This window comes from Alligator sinensis, unplaced genomic scaffold (assembly GCF_000455745.1).
Source record: "Alligator sinensis unplaced genomic scaffold, ASM45574v1 scaffold717_1, whole genome shotgun sequence".
NCBI lineage: Eukaryota > Metazoa > Chordata > Crocodylia > Alligatoridae > Alligator > Alligator sinensis.
Genome location: NW_005841961.1, coordinates 985,826 through 1,003,945, shown reverse-complemented (window position 1 = coordinate 1,003,945; position 18,120 = coordinate 985,826). Strand labels below are relative to the sequence as shown.

At 45.5% G+C, this 18,120-nt stretch overlaps 1 protein-coding gene across 1 annotated transcript in view; it reads left to right on the top strand.

Annotated features, from left to right (window-relative positions):
* Positions 1 to 1,180: 1,180 nt before the first annotated feature.
* The window catches only part of CNGB3 (cyclic nucleotide gated channel beta 3), a 61,515-nt gene continuing 44,575 nt past the window's right edge, over positions 1,181 to 18,120 (top strand). The window contains exons 1-6 of the mRNA XM_014518510.1: positions 1,181 to 1,198; positions 2,112 to 2,266; positions 3,551 to 3,739; positions 7,507 to 7,715; positions 12,919 to 12,969; positions 17,099 to 17,185. Of these exons, the coding sequence (XP_014373996.1) occupies positions 2,113 to 2,266; positions 3,551 to 3,739; positions 7,507 to 7,715; positions 12,919 to 12,969; positions 17,099 to 17,185 (690 nt within the window). The 5' untranslated portion in view covers positions 1,181 to 1,198; position 2,112. The remainder of the gene's footprint in view (positions 1,199 to 2,111; positions 2,267 to 3,550; positions 3,740 to 7,506; positions 7,716 to 12,918; positions 12,970 to 17,098; positions 17,186 to 18,120) is intronic.

The following is an 18,120-nucleotide window of genomic DNA, read 5'->3' as shown; positions in this document are numbered from 1 at the left end:
CAAACCAAATAAATATGTTCTGTGTTGGCCACTGGGTTGCTCCAGTTTGCAATAGACTGAAGAATGCAAGAGGTGCAATTTGTCGCATTAGAAGTATTTTTTATAACTTGACAATTCACAGAATAATACTAAACAGATGAGAGTGAAGGAACTGCATTGCATCACCCTTATGACCTGTTGAGGGGGAATTACAATCAGTGAGTAAGAGTGGGACCAGACGCCAGTGTCATGACAAATGGCAGGCCTGCTGCCTACTATGCAGTATTGCAAATACCTGTGGTGTCCAGTTTTGCATATCCAACAGATTAGAATAAGCAACCCAAAACATTTAGCTAGATATCCAAACCAAATCCCAAGTCTGAGGTACACCCATCACAGTCTGAAGGCTAGATATTTTTATATGTATTAAAACATGCTTAAAATTAATCTTTTGTTTGATCTGGAGACAATTAATTTATATTACATTATTCTTATTTTATTTAGGATACTGGACTGCTACCAAAATGCTCATGCTGGGAGCTTTCATACAGCTAGAACATACCTTTAGCTGTGTTTTAATGTGTTCAATCAGTGTTTTTACATTAAGTAAATTTCATAAAGGAACAAGGACTGCTTGATTTTTCAACATCATTTGTTTTTACTTCGTTTCTGATACATTTTTATTTTGAAATTACATTAAAATTAGATGATCTACAAATGGTTGCCAAGCTGTCCAAGATCAAAGAAGGTCCAACTCAGAGACTGGATCTTCTTTTGACCTGAGTTGCAAAGATACCAAGCAGTCACAGCTCCATTCAAGCCAGGGATTTCAATGGGAGATTTGAGTGCCCAGTGTATTTGAAAGTGAGATTACTTATTACATCAGTTTCACAGATTTTTGAGGAGTTTGAGAATGCTCAACTTTGTCTTCCCACTGTTCTCAAGGCTTTGCGCTATAATGGACACAAATGCAGCAAACTCTGATTTTTGTCTTCGCTAGGAAAAATGTGTTTATTACTGTCCAAGTGTTAATAGTTAACAACAAAAACTAAGGAAAATCCAAGGGAAGGTGAATCAGGCTGTGGAGCACATTAGAGCAGGCTTAAGTCCTCCTCTAAAAAGCACCAGCTGTAATAGCTCTCCACTGGCTATTAAACCCACAAGGCTAGCAGGAACATAGTACATTCTAACCAGGGGCAGATCTGGAGGGGGCACAGTGGTACGGCTGCACCCACTTTTCAGATTGGATTGTGCTGCTGGAGCTTCTAGGGACTTTAAAAAAGTCCTCAAAGTGGAAGAGACTCCCCCTTTTCTCTCTCTGTCAGAGGCACATCCCCTCCCCTTCTTCTGTCCCTCACCTGCCAGGGCTGCTTTTGTTACTATCCTGGGGGCAGAGGAATCTTCAGAGTTCCTCCTGCCTCCTCCAGCCAGGGTACACTGGGGCTGGACTCACCTAGGACAGTGACAGTGGTAGCTGCCTTCCCACGCTTGCTCCAGCAGTATGGGTGAACCACCCCTCCTCCCCCATTACTGCTGCTGCTGTTCCCAGCAAAGCCCAGCTTCCGCGCAGCCTGGCTGGAGTGGGAGGGAGCAGCTCCGAAGCTTTTCCCACTCCTGGGACAGTGGGGAAAGCAGTAGCAACTGGAGGAGGAGAGGATGTAAAGGAGGGGAGGACACATGCCTCTGTGCATGGAGTGAAAGATGGGAATTCTTACCTGCTTTGGGAACTTTAAAAAGTCTCCACAGACTCCTGCCTGCACTGGTGGGTTGTGGGATAGGAGGCTGGGAGCAGGGGTGCAGTCACCCCTGCACCTCCACTGGCTGCTCCTATGCCGCCCTTTGCCAAATCCTGGATCCACCCCTGATTGTAACCCCACATGCTCAGTTTTTAAATACCTCTTCCTGACCCTTATTGTGGAGGCTTGCACAGAGCCAACTAGAATAGTTTTATACTGGCTAAGAACGACTGCAGGCTACTTGGCTGTGCATTTAGAACAGCCTGAGTGGCATAAATAGACATTACGATGAACTGCATCTGGCCCTTGCATTTGAATTCTCCTTGGATCATAGTAGTGACACTGAATGTTTTCTTTCATTGCTTTCCAATGCTGTTCTTCTTTTGTCTTAATTAGCATGGAGAATAAAATACATCAAGCCTGGGTAACAAATGAATATGCTGAAGCCCAGCTGCACGACATTGTCAGAAGAATGCAGGCAAGGACAGCAGCCTATAAAGAAAACCTGACTGATGCATTATTGTCCTCTCCTGAGGCTAGCCCGACAGCATGTAAGTCACTTCAGTTCTCAATAGGTAGCTATTAATTTGGTGGGTGGGTTTAAGAGGAAAATCATTTTGTGGGAGTTTAAATGCTGAAAGAAAATAGCCAATCCTCAGCTGGTATAAGACAGTGCTTATCTACTCTAGGCAATGCAGTAATGTTGACAGCAGTTGAGAATATGGTGTTATCCATACTGTAATGAGCCACAGGTTTAAATAAGTCAATAGACGTAAATCTCAAGCTGTCTAGAATCATTTCAAACTACGTTCTAGACCCTCAAGTACATGTTAATATAGCAATTCAGGGGGCACATATATGATACTTATAGTGAAGTATACATATTCTATTCAGGAGTGTACCAATAACACTAAGATGAGATTTTTTTTGCAAAAACAAAGTTTGAGGCAGGATGGTAATTACCCAGCCTTATTAAAGATGCCATGTATATAGCTTAAAATTCAATAAGGCAGAGCAAGGTAATGGATCCCACCTGAAATTAATTAAACATTATGATCATACTGCTCATCTTCAGAGAAAAGCTCATTTCCCCCTTCCCACTCCTCCCTCCCCCTGCTTTGCACAAGAGAAGGAAGAGTGGATAGTTTTTATATTCTCCACTCTGCAGAAAATATCTATTTATCATTATAGCAGGGAGGCTGAATATATGCATGAGTACCTAAAGTATTATAAGCTGTTCCAACTAATAAAGAAATTATGGTCTTAGGGGTTTTTTAATTACTTCTTTGCCAATTAACTGAATTCCCCCCATCTGGTACTTAACAATCATTTATTTTTAACTCTTAAAGGATCCAATTTATTACACAGATTGAGTATCTCACGAGCTCCACTGAAATCATTGAGAATGAAACCGCTTGGTGCTAGAGTGGCTGAACCAGCCCCAGAGACTTGCATCCCTTTTGTGTGAAGCAGTCATGCAAGGCTAAATTCCAAAGTGGAGCCCATTAGTACAGGCTGTCTTAGATTGTCTCAGCTCTACACCAAGATTGCTCATGTGTACTCTGCAGGGAAATCTAGTGAGGTATCACATTTCACACTGTGACACCTAACACCAAATGTCCCATTGGTATTACCAGATGTTCCTGCTTATGTCACTGCTGATTTTTATCCTCCAATCTGGTTTATAATGTATGCTGTACTATTACAAAGTACAGCTATAATCACTGAGAAGTGTATTTAATAGGGTTTCTAATATGTTAGGGCTCTTGATCTGTCAAAACAAGGAGTATACATGCCCTTATTAAAATATTACTTTTTGTGACATACATACTTAGCTCCATCTAAAAAGAAGCCACAGCCACTTCCCCCCCCACCACCACCACCAAAAGAAGAAAGAGAAGAAGGAGAAGCCAAGCTGGAGGAGGATCATTACTGTGACATGTGTTGCTATAAATTCAAGAAACCTCCTCTGAAAAAATATCTGAAGATAATAAGGCTTCCAGAGAGCATAGATGCTTACACAGGTAAATCAAATGCAGTTGTTCAAAGGAAAATGCTAAAGATATAATCAAGTTATACATTTCTTTCTTCTGCAGCACCCAGAGGCCCCAACTGAGCCGAGAGCTCTACTGTACAAAGCTATAGGGGGAGACCGTTCTGGCCCTGAACTTTCAGTCTAAGTATTTGGGGGTGAGCGTGGACACAGAAACACAGAGACCTAAAATGACTTATCCAAGCCCACACAATAAGACAGAGGTAAAGCCTATTTAAGTGTGTGTGTGTGTGTGTGTGTGTGTGTGTGTGTGTGTGTGTGTGTGTGTGTGTGTGTGTGTAAAAAAAGAGTCCAGAGCCATAAAAGCAATGTACCTGTGCACTGGGGCTATATTACCCCTCCATTGTTGGGGTAAAATGAAGGTGTCTGCTGAAGGCAGAAGCAGCAAGAGGCCCAGTCCTTTTCTTTCTGCAGACCCTGCCTTCCTCTCCTGCTGCTAAGGGACAAGATGACAGACACATCATTGCAATTTGCAACATTGCAAACTAAATTATATCCAGATATAGTTTAGTTTACAATGATGTAGTCATTTTATACCCCCAAAATTGGTGCATGTGTAATGCGTGGTGCAATTAAGCCACACAAATTACATTTTTGTCACGTGTATATTGTGACAACCGTCATGTGTACAAGCACCCCAGGAGATTAGATACCAGTCAGTTGTTTTTAGAAGCAGAGGGTGCCTGTACATGAGCATGAGGGCTGCTCCAATGCACTGTAATTCCAGTGTATCGAAGCATGGTAATTACCATGTATAAGCACCCCTGCACTTAAAAATGGCGGCAAACAAGCTTTAGTTCAAGTGCCTCTGCTGTCATTTTTAAGTACGGGGATGCTGATACATGAGATGCTGTGGCATTTCAATTAGAGCAGCTCTGCGAGCTACTCTAATTAATGCGGCACTCCCAGCCCTCCCAAGCTACATGTAACAGTGCCCAGAGGTACCAACACTCACAATCTGCTTTGTGCGTCTTATTAGGTGAGAGCTAGGATACTGAAGTGCTCAGTGATGTCAGGTCTTAGGTGATTCTGTACATACCCAGAAGCATTAATTTAGGAGCTAGAGTGCAATGCCAGTAGAAGGTTGATCCCTAAGGAATTAAGCCACCTTCAAGGTTGGGCAAAAGCTGAGGGGTTCTTTGAGTATTTCATTGGAACTGAAATGTTGTATGTAAGTGTCTCAAGTGTTGTTCAAAGTGTACCTGAGTCCCTTTGTGGACTTAAAGTCAACAGCACCTTTGTCTAAAACATCAAAACTTACCAAAGATTAAGGGATCTATGTTTATTAAATTTTCCATTGTTGTATATTAATGTAAAGGAATCTATATAATGAATAGTTACTATCAGCTGAAATTATCACTGTTTTTCCTCTGGATATCCAAGGAAAGAAATTTTAATTTCATTTGCAAGAGAATTATAAAGCAAGAAGCCACAAGGTCATTTTTCTAACAGTTTTATGTAGGTAGGTGTAACAGGGATCTAGCAGGCTCCTGTTACTTTAAGAGGAGACTGCAGCAGGATGAGCTAGCTATCTTCTAGGGCTGTGAGAGGCTTTGGACCATGCTTCAGATCTAGAGAAGCTTCGGACACCAAAGCATCCAAAGCAGCACGTCCAGATCAAAGCGGTTTGGAGCTTCCGAAACGTTTCGGAGCCGCTTCAGAGATCCAGCCATAGGGTACAATGGGGAATCAATTAAATATCTATAACTTTGTTGTTTTTTGTTTGATTTAGATGAAACTCCTAAGGGTGTTAGCCTCTGCTGAGAGCATGAAGCCTGCCAAGTTTCAAGAAGATAGGTGCAGGGGTTTGGGGGGGAACTGCATCTCAAGCTGCTGACAGGCAAAACTTGTGACATAGATGACTCTGTGTGTTAAGGCTCCGTGGGCCGAAAACTGCAGGGGTGGTGGCTGCTGCTCAGGCCATGAAGCCTGCCAAGTTTCAAGAAGATAGGTGCAGGGGTTTTGGGGGAACTGCTCCTCAAGCTGTGAACAAGCAAAACTCATGACATGGGTAGCACTGTGTGTGTCAAGGCACAGCAGGGTGAAAGCTGCAGGCATGCTAGCCCCTGCTGCAGCCACAAAGCCTGCCAGCTGTCAAAGAGATAGGTGCAGGGGTTTTGGGGGAACTGCTCCTCAAGCTGTGAACAAGCAAAACTCATGACATGGGTGCTTGTGCAACTGACTGTCTCTGTCCTGGGGCAGTTGATTGTCTGTATTGATTATTTCCTTTCCTTAGTCTGTGGTTTCATAGGTGTTAATCCTTGATCGTTAACTTGTTAAAGTTATAGATATTTCACTGATTTCCTCATTATACCCTGTGCCGGGATCTCAGAGGTGGCTCCGAAGCTTTGGAGCCACTTCGGGCAGATTGAAGCAGGAAATGGATCTGGAGCTCTGGATCAGATCGCTGGCATCTGAAGCAGCTGGATCTGAAGCCAGATCGAATAGCTGCCTACTTGCACAGACCTACTATCTTCTAGGAAAAACACAGACTTATATCCAGCTGTCAGTAGCAAGAGGCAGAGGGCAGACCTTTAGGCTGCTCAAGAGTCCAGAGCTTCAAACAGCAGTTAAGCATCAGGAAAGGAAAGCAGGCTGGCCATTAGGCCCAGAAAGAAAACCCCTGTGTGGCTGCAAAGTCACCTGACTGGAAAGGCCAGGGCTTAAGGAGTATACAATCACAGAGCCCAAGCCAGGACAACCAGTCTGGCCCTGCAGAAGAAAAAGCTCCTTAGCAGGAAGGCTAAAGAGGAGTGTATGGCTGGAGCCATACACTCCAGCACAATGGGCCTGGGCTACAGAAAAGGGATGGAGGCCAGGAAGGCTGAGGCCCCAGTGAGGGTGTAGAGGCTGGAGGAGACCTGATATGGGACTAGGGATGAGTGCTCACTGAAATAATTAATTGGTAACACCTGAGAAGCATGGGTGTGGCTATAGGGGAGGTCAGAGGCCATGAATAGCTTATAAGGCAGCAGGTGCCCTGGGGAGCATGGATGGGCCAGGAGGGCCAATTTGATGTTAAGGACAGGATAGCGTGCAGTGGGTATGGAAAGGACTTGCTGGTGGACTATAGATAAAGGCTCATTTGGGGACCCTGGGGCAGCCTCCCTTTTCACATTCCAATTATTCCATCAAAGGCATGGCAGGAAAGGAAGGAGGGAGGATAACTTAGGAGCTGGAGCAGGACAAGAGCTGCATGGCCACCAGGGGGCATCAGGGCTGCCCCTAGGTCCTGGTCCTTGTTACAGTAGGCAAGTAGCATGCTACTTGAAGCCTGGGAAACAGGAAGGAGAAAATAGGAATGATTACTCTCATATAATTCAAGAACTACTATTTACATCTTTTTTTCATAGCCATTTACCACAAGTTCTTTTGATAGATACCTCAGGTAATTTAGAGTTTCCTATTGCCCCTCACATGTTCAAAGTACTGTACTAATATCAGAAATTCATTGTTACATCACTCCATGAACGAAGCAAAAAAAACCCTCTTTTACTGATGGTGAAATTAGTGGAGAAATTAAATGACTCACCTAAAGTCAAAAGAAATAGCTTAGTCATGTTTAGAATTTAGGATTTCTTATGTCCCAACCCAGTACTTATTCCTCCCCACCTCAGTATTGTGTAAATTTCATTGTTTTACTGCTTTTCCTAGGGGGAGGTACCCTTTATTCACAAGCATAGGGAGAAAAGGCCTATAGATGCTCATTAAGTCAGTAGTTTCTGTTTTCTTTTTCAGATCAGCACTATGTAGTGTGGCTCCTGATTGTGACTATAGCCTATAACTGGAACTGTTGGTTCATTCCACTGCGCTGTATGTTCCCAGTTCAAACATCAAGCAACCTATTTTACTGGATTATCATAGATATCCTATGCGATATCTGCTACCTGTGTGACTTGCTGATATTCCAGCCCCGAAAGCAATTTGTAAAAGGTGGAGATATAATAGTAAGTAAGGCTGGGTAGCCTCATTTAGTAATTATTTTTAATCATATTCTTAAATGTGAAGTAAAAACTTGCTTACAAGCCAAATAGATAAGGACGCATGGATGTGCATTGTGAAAAACATCTATATAAATACATATATGTGCTTCTGCATTGATTTTTAGCCCTGGAAGAGGTGTGAAATACATTTTATACTGTACATGCTATAGCAGTATTGTATTTATACACACAACAATCACTGGAAAGGTAACAGCAGCGTGTTACAGCGAGTGTCTAATGACTTAGGAAAGATTAGATTTTAAATACTTACACAATCAGCACAGGTGGAAAAGACCAAATAGGTGCAACTTTTCTAGGATGTTAGACGATATTTCAGTGAAGCCAAGGAAATATATTTGCAATTTACAACTCCCCTCCCTAGGCCACTCACATGGAATGGAAGCTGCAGATGAAGACATAGCCTTTTCTACTAGGAGGATGGACGTTCCATTACCCACAAGATTTCAAAATTTCAAATCTAAATGAAAATAAAGACAAGAAGATTTCAAAATTCGCTGTGAAGAAAATTACAATATATATATATCCTGGTCATTTGAAATGTTTTGTTTGGATAAGATTTAAACATTTCATTTCAGTTGTGACTTATTAAATTATAATACAAAATAAAAGATCTAACCAAAAGTAGTTTCTAAATAGAAGAACAGAAACATTTCATCTGAAAATGTCAAAAATGGGAAGTTTTAACGTTGTCAGAACTTTATTTGCCATATCTAAATGAAATCCCAGAAAAAAATCACCTTAGCGCACACAGGCTGATACAATAGGGCAGGGGTTGTCAACCAGGGATACGCATACCGCCAGAGGTACTTAGAAAGGCTGTAGGGGGTACGCGTGGGCTGGTAAGGATGGAGCGCACCCAGAGGCATGGCGAGGGCGTCTCCCCCAGTACCTTTCCATACCTTGCTACTGACCTGGGAGAGGGGCACGCCAGGCACTGCTGGCCCCACACGGCACACTGCGACACTTCCCCACCCCCACCTCAACTCACTCTCTGTGCCCACTCCTAGGACCAGGGCCAGGGGAGGCGAGGAGAGCAGTGTCCCTCTGCAGGCTGTACACACACTGCCCAGCCATGGGGAAGGGGAGCAGGGCTCATACGTAGTGGCCGCCACCAACCTGCACCACCACTGCTGCTGCTGCTGCTGCACCCCACACTGCTTTCCTGCAGCCAGTCACACGTGCAGCTCCATGGGCTGCTCATGCTCACCTCCCATCAGCAGCCCGTGGAGCCACACATGCAACTGGCCATGGGAAAGTGGTACAGGGAACTGGTCGCACGGGGTGGTGGCAGCCACCGCATGTGAGCCCCCCCCCAACCAGTCTGGTTGCCCAGCTGGCGTGTATGTGGCCTACAGAGGGGCACTGCTGCCCTCGCTCCCCGGCCCTGCTCCTGGGAGCAAGCACAGAGAGACACTCACCCCCCTCCATTCATGATCTGTCCCCGCCCAGCCCCTTCCCTTCACACACACTTACCTGCTGGGGGGGGTGTGCATGTGTGTGTGCATGTGCGTGTCTGGGTCTGCATCTGTGTGTGTGTGTGGGTGTGTGTGTGCCTCTCTGTGTCTTTGTGTCTTTGTGTGTGGGTGCCTGTCCCCTGCCCACCTGGCTGCAGCAGGCACATGGCATCACATGGCTCTTGAGGCAGTGGGGTGCAGAGTCCAGGATGCAGAAGCAGCTGCCTCCACCCTGTGCACAGATCTGGGGGGCACATGCCCCCCGGACCTCCACCGGGGTGTGCGCAGCAGCAGGAACTGCCCCCACCCCATGCCTCCCGGACACACTGCTCTCGTGCCTCCGCATTCCGCCCTGGCTGCACAGCGCCTACCCCTGCCCCTGCCCCTGCCCCACTCCTCCCTCACCACAGAGACCTTGATCTGATCTCCCCACACCACTTAAAACCAAGAAAAAAATATTAAGGGGTACATGAGTTGCAACTTTGAGGCAGACATGGTACACTTGTTAAAAAAGGTAAAAAAACCGTGTAATAGGGGTATGTCAATGTTTTTCATTAGCTGTAGTTTCTACTAGCTTAATAGAATTGCCTTTAGTTTCTATATGACAGACTTCAAAATATATAGGGTGCAAATCAATGAAAGCTTTGACTGTGTTTTAACTTGACATACATTTTTACATGGCCAGACTCTGTAAGAGAATTCAATATAATTTATGTCCTATTTTCTAACATTAAAAGGCAGCAAATCTCAAAAATTCAGAAGTTGGAGCAAGTGATGAAAAGAAGGAAGCTGATAGAGACATCCTAGCTATTGAAAGGAAGCACCTAATGGCCAGCAGAGAGGGCACTGGTATTAGTAGTCGAAGCCCATCTAGAGTTGCATGGGCAGAGACCTTTAGAAAAGACTGGGCTATAGCCTTTTATTTGGGGGAAGCTGAAGAATTCACTTAAGGGATGGAACATTGCAGCTACATGACATGTAACCTCAGTTCAGCTAAATTCAAAGCAAGGTAATGATGCAGATTAGCTTTTGGATGCTTAAACTACCCATTTGATTGACTGTGGTTCCAGTTGCACTATGTTACCTCCTCCTATGTCATTTCAGCCTGAGAGAATTTTCAGGATAACTGCGCAAAATTGCCTGATCCCATCACCCCAGACTGCTTTCTGACACCACTAGAATTTAGTAGGCCAGACTCCCTGCCAGCTCTAAGTGAGCAGAATACAGAGCCTAAGGTGGGGAAAACTGGCAGACAGGGAAGGCTTGCAGTGAGACATAGCTGCTACCACCTTCTGTCCAACAGATGGACTCACAAGTGGTTAGCACAGCCCAAGGATGTCAGGTGCTAGGCATGGCCAAAACAACCTGGGAGATGCAAGCTCTGAGAAACTTGCAATGGCAAAACTCCTGTGGAGACAGATACTAGCAAAACTTAATGCTGTCAAGAAAGCCACTTGTCATGAAAACACTGCTTTCTTTTTCTTAGAGCAGTGGTGTGTGCGCAAATTCCCTCTCCTGGCTAACATTCTGTAGCTTGTGCCTTTTCATGCTGGCAGGGGTGATTCTGATTCGGTATCTCTGAAAATGAATTGAACACAAGCAAATTTGGTATGGTAATTCCACTGCTTTCAGAACCATGATTATTTGTCATGCTCTATCTTTCTAGAACTTTTAAAACCTATTGATATTGTTACCTCTGGTTTTCCTGCACATGTTTATAAACTCAATTTTGGCCTATCACTTGCAAGTAGATATGGGACCCAGCTATGTATTTCAGATGAAAATACAGGCCTTCCCCACTCCTCCTTCAGAAGGATACAATTTATGTCTAAAGAGTGTTGTGCTGTGTTGAGGCATACCTCACCCCTTCAGCACCTGTTAGCTGAGAGGTAGAGCATCTTAGCACACAGTGCTGCACAAATGTAGCTATGCCACTTATTTTGAGAGCTAGTGTGCAGAGAATGGGTGCAATAGTCTCAGAATGTCACTGCCTTGTACCATATAGTCTCATGGATCTTGGTTGGCTTTTTCTCTCTGCCATGATTACTTTATTAAAACTAATGTTATAATAATGAAATGTGATTAACATGCAAACTATTAGAGAAGAGATAACTTCAGTCTACCACATTGCACAACAGCAAGAACATTTAAAATTAGGACCAATTTTTCTACCAGCCTTTGTTCAGTGTTTGTATGCACCATTCTATTTACTTACATGCTGCTGGCTACTATTTGAAACAGGGGAGGGCAAAGTCCAGTCAACGGGCTAGCAGTGGACTCCATTTCTCAGCAGCCTCTGCCCACTTGGCTGGGGCCAGTTTCCTAGGCGACCCAGGCCACATCTGTGATTTGTGATAGCACAAAGCTGGGGTTGCCATGGAGACCAGCCCCAGTCACTCTGACAGGGCATACAGCAGGGCAGGGCAGGGGGCTGCTCCAGAGCTGCTGGGTTGTTGTGGCGAGGGCAGCTTGGTCTGGGGCCATGGCAGAGTTGCGATCTGCAGCCTGCACACTCCAGGTAGGGGCACACAGGCAGTAGATCAAGGCTCTGCTCCGGCTCAGGACCAGGAGCAGGCTGTCACTGCTGCAAGGAGCCGGAGCAGAGCTGCAATCTGCTGCCTGTGTGCCCCTGCCTGGAGCACGCAGGCTGCAGATCACAGCTCTGCCCTGGTCCTAGGCGAAGCTGCCCCCACTGCAAGATCCCAGCGGCTCCGGAGCAGGCCGCTGCACACCCTGCTAGTGTGGCTGGTGGTGGTCTCCATGGCAACCACAGCCTTGCACTATCACAGTGTAAGTGTAGCTAGGGTCTCCATGGAGACTGGCCCCAGCCATGAGGCAGGGGCTGCTGGGAAATGGAGTCCGGCTGCCAGCCAGATCTGCCATTTTGCCCACCCCTGATTTAAAACCTTACTTTAAGATCTTACATAGAGCTACATAAACAAAATTAGTACACTTACTAACTGTAGTGTACAATCAAGTATTTTTCCATGCCAACTCATTCAGTTACTGGCATCTTTTCTTAAATTCTGCTACACTTGAGTTTTGTGAATAAAATTAAAAATTGTAGCATAAGGAAAATTGTTTTCTTATTTCATTATGAAATGTTTGCAGGATTCATGAATTTTAAAGTTAAACGGAACCATTCTGATTATCTTGAATCTGACCTCCCGTATTTGAGATAAACTAGTGAAGTGCTACTAATAAATAATAGAATATAGGTTTCCTTAGTATGGAAAAATCCCTAGGTTTTTAAAGCTATTTAAAAATACCTCTCATACAAATATAGTAAGTATAATAATAGGCACATTCCTTTAGATGCTTCTGATTAGCTTTTCCTAATAAAGTATAAGCACCAGTTCCCATAGAGAGCAAATTGAAAATAAATGGCTAATCATTATTAATGAATGCAATGTTGATTGTTAAAATGCTAATTATTGCACATTTATTTAGGTTTCAATGGCCTAATCTTGTACAGAGTCATCAGTATAACTCCACTCACGTGTTTTGGAGTGAGCAGTCTGATTGTGCAGTTAAAGCCTGATCCTGAATTGAAGTCAATAGGAGTTTTGCCACTGACTTGAATGGAGTTTTGCCACTGACTTGAATGGTCAAACATTAGGCTTTAGATTAGCAGATGACATTCCTTTCAACATTTCTTAACTAAGATTTCTCCCCTTCCATTATCATTTCAGGCAGACAAGGTAGAAATGAAAGAATTCTACCAAAAATCTTTGAAATTTCGGGTGAGTAGATCATTTGCTATTTTACCCTTGTTTCAGTGCTTTAAGTGAAAAGTTTCATTCACTTGAGGATTACTAAGGGGTCACTGACTGTATGGCATTTTAGCTTCTCATCCAATAAATCTAATGCTTTTGTCTTCCTAAATATTTTTTCTTTGTTAAAGAAATACTACCTTTAGATGCATCATTCCCATTTTCTATGATGAGAGGTAGCTTCTTGTATGCATTAGAAACCAAAAATGTACCACAGAAGATATTTGTTAAACAAAGAAAGAAGCATGGTGCCCAGCCTAAAATCAGATACTAATGTTTATTAAGAAACTCTCATATGTACCTTGTGATGAAAATGTGTGATAATGAACATTTAGTGGATACTGTTATGGTTCCATGAGAGTAAATCTAAAGCTTTTGTTCACATTTAAAGCCCAGTGCCTTAGGTCAGGGGTTTTCAACCTTTTTTTAACAAGTATATGTGATAGCTGGCCTGTGACAAGTGTATCCCTTCTCTCTCAAAGTTCCAGCTCAGGTACCCCTTTATATTTTGTTCTTGTTTATATGGGATGGGGGGTGCAAATCAAGGCCCCTGTGGTGACAGAGGGAGTGGGGCTGGGGTTGGGGCTGGAGCTGCACAGCTGGGGCAGAGCATGGGACAGCCACGAGCAGCTCATCCGGGGGATGCAGGGACGGGGTGGTGGCTCTCTGGTGCACGCACCCCAGGAGGGCATGGGGGCATGTGCTCCTGGATCTGCATGCGAGGCAAGGGAGGGCTGGCCCAGGGGTGGGGGAGGGAGTGGGGCTGGGGCAGAGGCTGCCCACCTGGAGCGGGGCAGGGGACTGAGCCACGCAAGGGGCGGCTTCCACAGCTATGCGCACCCCCAGGAGGGCACAGAGGCATGTACCACAGATCTGAGCAGGGGAGGGTGGACTGCCACTGCTGGCCGGGGCCACTGCCAGGCTGTTCCCAGCAGGGGCTGGGCCATGTTGTGCTTGGAGCAGGTGGTGGCAGTGATGGGAGGGGCCTTTGTGGGGGCTACAGTGAATCCTGGAGTGACTGCAGCCCAGGTTAGCCCCCTCCCAGTGCCACCACTGCCCACCCCAAGTGCAACCCAGCCCAGGCCCTGCTGGGAAAAGTCTATCACCACTCCAGCCCCAGCTGACAGAGGCACCCCATCCTGCCCCATGCAGACTCCCGGGCACATACCCCTATGCCCTCCCAGGGTGCATGCAGTGGTGGGAGCCACCACCCCCTGTTCCCTGGATGAGCCACAGCTCTGTCCTGCACTCTGCCATTGCATGCACTCCTGGGGTGCACAGAGGGTGTGTGCTTACAGATCTGCACACAGGGAGAGGCGGGCTGCAGCTGTGGGCTGGGGCCAGTGCCCAGCTGTTTCCAGTGGGGGCTGAGCCAGGCTGCACTGGGGGATGGGTGATGGTTGCACTGGGAGGGGGTTATCAGGGAGGCTATGGTGAATTTTGGGGTTGCTGCAGCCCCTCCCATAGCCCCTTCCCAGCACTGCCGCCACCTGCCCAGAGCTCAGCCCAGACTAGCCACCACCAGGAATAGCCTGGTGTAGCTCTGGCCGAGGCCCGCAGCGGCATCTCGCCCTGCCCTGTGCAGATCCGGGAGCACACACCCACAAAGTCCTCCCAGCTCAGTCTGGCACCCCATCCTGGCTGGTCATCCTCTGCCCCTGCTCCAGCCCCACTCCTTCCCTGACCGCTGCGGCCTTGATCTTCCCCCTTCTTCAGCCCCTTCCCTCACAACATACTTACCAGCTGGATCTGCCACCTGCATGCTGTGCAGCAGCTGTGCACATGCATATGGCATGTATCGATCACATTAGGTCTGCATACCCCCTAGGACCTTTTTAAGTACCCCTAGGGGTATGTGTACCCCTTGATGACAACCACTGGCTTAGGTAAATCAAGGATGCATTTGATTAGGACAGTTACTGCACTTGATTTTGAAATGTAATTTTCCCAGCCAGAGTACAGAGACACTGTAATATCTGAAGGCCTCAGTAATGGGTATGTGCATCTCAGGACCTTCCAATATGATCTAGCACACCACTTTTGCAAATGCTTTCTTTTGTACTTGCTTCTATTCAAGTACACAAGTAATGATTTTGGTGGCATTGCTTGCATCCTTCAAGTTATTATAATTGTGATTAGTTGCGCGATGAAAAAAACAGTCACAATTAATCACAATTTTAATTGCACAGCTAAAAACTCAAAATTATGCAAAATTATGCAGGTACTTTGGATAGTTGGGGTGGGGATAGGGTTTGTGTGTCAAGGGAAATTTGTGAATGTGTGAGGGTGGAGTTTGGAGCCTGGAGAGGGATGGGGGTCCCTGCATGCCCCTGCAGGATGTGAGGTAGTATGGGTCAGGAGTGAAGGGCAGCAGCAGGGAGGGAGAGGGCTGTGGTTTGGGAGTGAGGGGAAGGGCATGGGCATATCACTGCCCCCCCACAATCATATTACACCCCCCACCACAGGTGCCCTCTTTTTTTTAAACTGGAATTGTGGTAACTCGGTGGCATATACAGCAGCACCCAGCAGGTAAATCTGTGAAGGGGAAGGGACTGTGGCTTCCTGCACTGTGTGCACCCCTGGGAGAGGCAAGGGGGGCAGGTACCCCCCCAGTTTTGTGAATGGGGCAGAGGTGGGCTGCCCACTGAAGGCTGGGGCTCTGCACCCTGCTACCTTTGCCCTGGGAGCTAAGTGCTGGCTGTGCTGCATGGGCTGTGCCCACCAGGTGACAGGAGGCACAACATGGCATAGCACAGCACCCAGGGCAAAAGCAGCAAGGTGCAGAGACCCAGCCTGCAGCAGGCAGCCTGCTTCTGCCCAACGCACAAATCCAGGGGGCACATATCCCCCATGCCTCCCCCAGGGGTGCATGCAGCAGGGGGCATCTGCACCCCCACACCTCTGGAAAAGCCTCCTGTAGCTCCATCCCATTACCCATCCTGGCCTCAGGGGCCCCATTCACCCCAGCCCTTGCCCCACTTCCCCCCTCACTGTGGAGGCCTTGATCTGCTCCCCTGCCCCTTCCCCACCATGGGCTTACCTTCTCAGTGCTGCTCAACACACTGCCAGGCTGTGTTCCTGGCTGCATGCATGCTGCAGCTGCTTGTGTGTGTGTGTGTGTGTGTGTGTGTGTGTGTGTGTGTGTGTGTGTGTGTGTGTGTGTGTGTGTGTGTGCGCGCGCCCCCCCCCACCTTTTCTGCTGCAGCAGCCGAGAGCCCACACCTGGGCTGCCCTGCAGCTCCTCTGGACTGCCACTGCTGCCCTTCTGGGCAGCCCAGAGGCAGTGGTGATGGTGGCAGAGCACAGCCCGGGCACTGGCTCCAAAACCATGTGCGTGATTAACGTGTTAAAAAATTAATGCAAGAACTAATTAACATGTTAATCACAACATGTTAACAGTGACTAATTGACAACCCTATTTCTTACCATAGGAGGAATAGCAGGGCAGAGTTGTAGCCAGGAGTTGTCACTTTAAAAGACAGCACCCAACTACCACAGTTCCCTTTCTCTCCACAAAACAGGCTTTCCTCTTGGAAAGAATGAGGAAACAAGAGAGAACCAGCTGTGAAAACATGTTAGTCTTAGTCGCATCTCTTCAGGAATTGGTGGGAGGTGCTCAGAAACTATGGTGATAAAAGAACCTGCATGGAATAGAACAGAATGGTTGCATTAAAGGGAACCTGAGGTGACACCTCTGATATGTTTAGAGCAGGCAGTGCACTCCCAGGTTACTGGAGGCAATGGCTCTGACATTCATAGTCCTACTAAGAGAGGCTTGTGTGGTGCTCTTTTCTTTTCTCTCACACAACACACATCTCAGGCTGATCCAATAGCATTTAATCATTTAAATATAGCATTGCTTTTAATAATATCGAAGATATTTTTAATAATCCTTAGATAAAAATCTGAGGAATGTGAAAAGCCATTGGTATTTTTAAAGAGATTATATTGCTTGTCACTTATTTAGAAAGATATGGGAACTGCATGTTGACTGATCATATTCCGTGCACAATGCTTATTTAATTTAGACATGTTCACAACAACATGTAAACACATTTTAATTATTGTTAAGTCTTAATTGAATTGTGCTTTTCAACAGTTTGACCTGGCATCAGTAATACCATTTGATGTTCTATACATCTTCTTTGGGTTTAACCCCATGTTTAGAGCCAACAGGGTATTAAAGGTAAGACCAAGTAAACATAAAAAGTTTGAAACCTTGTAAAAATTTCACTAAAATCTTTGGGACTTTTAACTTCTTATGTATAAATACTTCTTTCTATGGGTCGAAACCACAGAATCTATAAATGGCTACAACATAAATATATAAAAGATATATTGCCTTTTTTGAATATGTAGACAACAGATATACTGTCTAACAGGAATCATAGTTCTGGAGCTTTTCTGCTGATTTTACTTTTCTTTACTTTTTTTTACTTGTAAATAGTGCTTCTGTTATCCAGGCTGAATATCTTCCATTTATGTAAACTGCAAATACTTAGAAAAATCAACCACTGACAGGCAAGGGAATGAAGAGTTAAAGATAATGTAAATCTTTACTACCCATGTAATAAACCCAAGCACATTATTTCATACCAAATACAAAGAAATGCACAATGCTCAATGAAGTGTGGATGGGACAGGAAAGAGACAGACCATAGTTCTGCCTGCTCTCCACATCAGCTTGCAAAGTTGTCTGCATGATGTGGAGAGGGGCAGCCTGCACATTTCTCTTGCATCAGCAAAGACCTTCCTGGAGGTCTCAGTGAAGTTGTGGGCCTCCACATTATTCCTTTGAGGTGCCTGGAAGCTAGATACTTTTATTTAACTCCAATTTTGTTATTCCCACCATTGAAAAGTTCACTACTACATGAAACAGTATCAAAATCTTTCTTTTTATCTATATAGGCAAAGTACTCATTAACTTGGCATGTGAGCAGTATACAATGGGAAAAGCATCTGCTTCAAAACCAAAACCCTTTATGTACCTTTCCCTTCTAAAAAAATGTTTCTTTCCTCCAGTCCTGGCAAGGCATCTGACAAAGTAGGATAGTGCCTACGAAAATGTGTGCTTCTCGAAGTCAGTTAAGTCTTTTAGGCCCCTGGCAAATGTTACAATTT